The sequence below is a fragment of the Rhinopithecus bieti genome, unplaced genomic scaffold (genome assembly GCF_001698545.2).
Source record: "Rhinopithecus bieti isolate Rb0 unplaced genomic scaffold, ASM169854v2 scaffold_17429, whole genome shotgun sequence".
NCBI lineage: Eukaryota > Metazoa > Chordata > Mammalia > Primates > Cercopithecidae > Rhinopithecus > Rhinopithecus bieti.
Genome location: NW_016808905.1, coordinates 966,069 through 970,647, shown reverse-complemented (window position 1 = coordinate 970,647; position 4,579 = coordinate 966,069). Strand labels below are relative to the sequence as shown.

The following is a 4,579-nucleotide window of genomic DNA, read 5'->3' as shown; positions in this document are numbered from 1 at the left end:
CTCTTACCGATTTTATTTTATTTATTTATTTATTTATTTATTTATTTATTTATTTATTTATTTTGAGATGGAGTCTGACTCGTCACCCAGGCTGGAGTGCAGTGGTGCGATCTTGGCTCACTGCAAGCTTCACCTCCCAGGTTCACTCCCGGGTTCACGGGCTCCTGTCTCAGCCTCCTGAGTAGCTGGCACTACAGGTGCCCGCCACCACGCCCAGCTAATTTTTTTGTATTTTTAGTAGAGAAGGGGTTTCACTGTGTTAGCCAGGATGGTCTCGATCTCCTGACCTTGTGATCTGCCCACCTCGGCCTCCTAAAGTACTGGGATTACAGGCTTGAGCCACTACACCCGGCCTTTTATTTTATTTTTTTGAGAGAGGGTCTCACTCTGTTGCCCAGACAGTGGCCTGATCATAGCTCACTGCAGCCTTTAACTCCTAGGTACAAGCAGTCCTCCCACCTCAGCCTCCCTAGGAGCTGAGACTATGGGCACATACCACAATGTTTGGCTTTTTATTTTTTAGAGTCAGGGTTTCACTTATGCTGCCCAGGATTGTCTCAAACTCCTGGCCTCAGGCAATCCTCCCACTTCAGCCTCCCAAAGTGCTAGGATTACAGGTGTAAGCAACTGCAGACAGCCTCTCTTCCTCATTTTTTGATTCTGAGTATTTTTTTTTTTTTTTTTTTTGAGATAGAGTCTCACTCTGTCACCCAGCCTGGAGTGCAGTGGCGCAATCTCAGCTCACTGCAACCTATGCCTCCAGGTTCAAGCAAATTCTCCTGCCTCAGCCTCCTCACTAGCTGGGATTACAGGTGTGGGCCAGCATGCCCAGCTAATTTTTGTACTTTTAGTAGAAATGGGGTTTCACCATGTTGGTCAGGCTGGTTTGGAACTCCTGACCTCGGGTGATCCGCCCTCCTCAGCCTCCCAAAGTGCTGGGATTACAGGCGTGAATCACCACACTCGGCCTTCCTCAGAGTATCTATCACAACTTGAAATCATCTTATTTTTCATTTTGTTTACATGCTTATCTGTCCTTCATACTACATAAGCTCCACAACAGAGACTTTGTTTTGTTCCTGCCCAGTTCCTAAAGTAGTACCTGGCAAAACAGGCCATCGGTGAATATTTACTGAATAAATTAATATCACAACATTAGCTCGTCTTAGGTGGTCTCTGGGCTTCCTGTCTTGCTTCATTTAAATCCACCATCTCCAACAGTCAGCATGATCAGATCACTCATCTTAAGTCCTTTCATGACCCTTTTTTCTTACCTGATGAAGAACACACACACAAGACCCTCCATGACAAAGATACTGACCTCATGAGCTCAGAAAGGAAGCAGCGTGTAAGACAGACTTTGAATGAATGGTGTTCAACAGACGGAGAAGAGAAAGGACATTACGGCTCAGAAGCTCAAAAAGCACAATGCTTTGCAACAGTAATTTATGATGTGAAGAGCTGGGTAGGTTGACATAGAAAAACCAGCTGGAAATAGATTTTGAAGATGCTCACAAACCACATTAAAGAGTGAGGACGGCCAGACGTGGCGGCTCACGCCTGTAATCCCAGTACTTTGGGAGGGCGAGGTGGGAGGATCACAAGGTCAGGAAATCGAGACCATCTTGGCTACCACGTGAAATCCCGTCTCCACTAAAAAATACAAAAAATTAGCCAGGCGTGGTGGTGGGTGCCTGTAGTCCCACTACTGGGGTGGCTGAGGCAGGAGACCATGTGAACCTGGGAACCCAGGAGGCGGAGCTTACAGTGAGCCAAGATCCCACCACTGCACTCCAGCCTGAGCAACAGAGGGAGACTCTCAAAAAAAAAAAAAAAAAAAAAAGGACTTAAAAGGAGAAAGAAAATATAATAAAAATTAAATAAAAAGAACGACTTGATGCCCAAAGCATGTACAGTCTTAGAAACTTTATAGGAAGGGGAATGATAGGATTCAATGAATGCCTTAGGGGATAAAAAAAAAGGGGGGGGGGCAGGGCAACAGTGAGGAAAATGGATGGGATAGGAAGAGACAAGAGACAAACACCAGTGAGAAGACTACTCAATGCGACATAGATCATACTAAAAGATAAAGGCCAGAAACACAGCAGTTGAGATGGACATGAGCAGAAATTCAAAGGAGCCACATTAAACATTCATCTATTTTATACAAATTTAACCTTATATCTAAGCAGGAAGTTTCCTTCAACATGGCCTCTGAACTTAAACCAACGAAAAAAACAGTCCCCTAATCCCTGTGGACCTTATTCTTCAATTACACACATTACACAGCTCTTACTAAACAGGAGTGCAACTAGGATATGTCCATCTCCTCCAACAGACTGAACTGCAGGTCTTCAAAGGCAGGGAGTGTGTCATATCTATTATTCAACACTCAATCTTTGCGAATGAATAAATGAACGAGTAGAAGACTTTATGACTAAGGATTTGAAAACTGGATAGGCTTTAGGTCTAACAAGGTGATTTCGGACAAGCGCAATGGTATGAGCAAGTAGGAATGGTAAATGTGGGGAATACAGACACCATTCTAAAATAAGGAGGAAGATGTTGGTCCCCTTGTCCAGACTTGAACAGGCCATGCCTTTTTCCTGTCTATGTCTTTTTCCTCTCCCTCATCTACCTTTCCCCATTCCATATCTGCTCATTCCCTCACTTCTTTGAGATATCTGCTCAAATATCTCACCAGAGGCCTTCCCTGATCAACCTATCCAAAATTTCACAGTACATTCCTTATACCTTCTCTAGGCCTTTGCTCTGTTGTTTTTCTTCTTAGAAGATTATTGAAGAGATCCTCTAACGATTTTTATTCCTCTGTACCTAAAATAGAATTGGCTTACTTTAATTTCCAAGTGAAGTTCACTTGTCAGTTACTGTGATCAGAACCTACTAAAATCCACAGGACACTGAGATTTTAAACTAAATTCACTGTAAAAATTTTAAGTTCCATCATTTTTAAATTCTGTCACGTAAGTTCTTTCCAATAAAACCTGGATGCCACAAAGAATATTAATTTCTTGCGGGAAACATTCCGGACACAGCCAGGAAATAATTTTATATTCCTTAATGGGGAAGATTCTAGGAATGGGAGCAATAATCCATAAAGAAAACCATCGAGATTAAGTAACTTCGAGGAACTAGGGCAATTAAGTACCAAACCCAAGATTTTACAAGCATAGACTGTAGAGAGGCAATATGCCTATTTAAATAAGTGGTTTACTTTGGGAAGCCGGGGCAGAAGGATCGCTTGAGCCCAGAAGTTCGAGATCAGCCTGGGCAACATGGGCAACATAGCGAGACCCCTACCCGTCTCTATTAAGGAAAAAAAAGTGGTTTTACAAAGTTAATTCCATAGGAGTCAATGACCAGAGGAAGCCACGTGTGGCCAAAACAGCCCAGGTGAATCCCAGCCTGAGCCACGAGATATTATAGGCAGATGTGTGCTCCAGGGTGACTTTCTCTTGTCTGCTTTTCCCACGAAGAAGCGGAAAATTCTGCGAAGCGGCAAAATACACTTAAGCTTTTTGGGCCGGAGTTATTCTGGAGAGCAGGGCAAAGGCGGCCAGTAGCGACTTCATACTGCACTTGAGTAAAACAACTATCGGACCCGGGGCCCGAAGACTCATGTTAGCGACAGCCGAGATAGAGGATGGGGTAAAGAAATGCACGCCCAAATTCAAGTCGCCCTATAGTGCCCACCCGGGGCCCCGCCGCCTCCGAGTTCAGGGTCCGCCCGGCCCCGCACGTCCCGCGGTCTCGTCGCTCGGGACACTAGCGTCCTACCTGCAGGCTTGTCTGCAGCCATCTTCCCGCTTCGGCTTGGGTTCTTCCCTGCAGGTGGCGTGGCACTGACTCCCGCCGCCGGGCTGGCCTCTGTCCTGGACCTATGAGGACAACTCTGTGCCTATCCCGGGTCTGGGCCCCCAGGTTCCGGCTTGGGGAGTGGGCAGACGGCGGGCTGAGGAAGTGACGAGCGCTAGTTCGCGTCGTCTAGCAACAGCAACAGCTTCCCCACCCAGAGAGCGCCACAGCCTCCCGCCATCCACAGCTTCCGCCCCACGGCTTCCCGGTACCCACTACTTCCGGGGGCGGCAGCCTGCCGCGCCTGGAGCGCCGGCGTGGGAACTGCTGCTGGCCCCGCCCCACGCCGACGTCCCCTCCGCGCCCCGCCCCCGGCCGGACGTACTCTGGCTGGAACCTCTGCATGTTCGCAGGGCGGATGCGGTGGGATGTAAGTACCTCTGTCCTTTGCTTATTCTGATTAAAATACCAAAGTGTCAGAGCTTTTGTCCCTCAATGTCACATAAGATTACAATAATCACATCTGACATTTATGTGCTAAGCACTGAGCCCTGCACTTGGTTTGTACTATCTCATGATTTCTTGCAACCCCGTGAGAGAGGCGCTGTTGAGGATCCCCGTTTAAAAAGAAACGCTTTTTATTTTAGAATAGTTGTAGTTGTGCAGAAAAGTTGCAAAGATGACACCTAGAGTTCCTGTCTCCTCACCTAGTTTCTCCTATTATGAACATCTTAATTATTTTACTATGGTACGCTGATCACAT

The 4,579-nt window shown here is 46.5% G+C and overlaps 1 protein-coding gene across 1 annotated transcript in view; it reads right to left on the bottom strand.

Moving 5' to 3' along the window:
• The window catches only part of CNOT10 (CCR4-NOT transcription complex subunit 10), a 58,184-nt gene extending 54,042 nt beyond the window's left edge, over positions 1-4,142 (bottom strand). Inside the window, exon 1 of the mRNA XM_017887694.1 lies at positions 3,799-4,142. Coding sequence (XP_017743183.1) covers positions 3,799-3,820 — 22 coding nt within the window. The 5' untranslated portion in view covers positions 3,821-4,142. The remainder of the gene's footprint in view (positions 1-3,798) is intronic.
• Between the last annotated feature and the right edge of the window lie 437 nt (positions 4,143-4,579).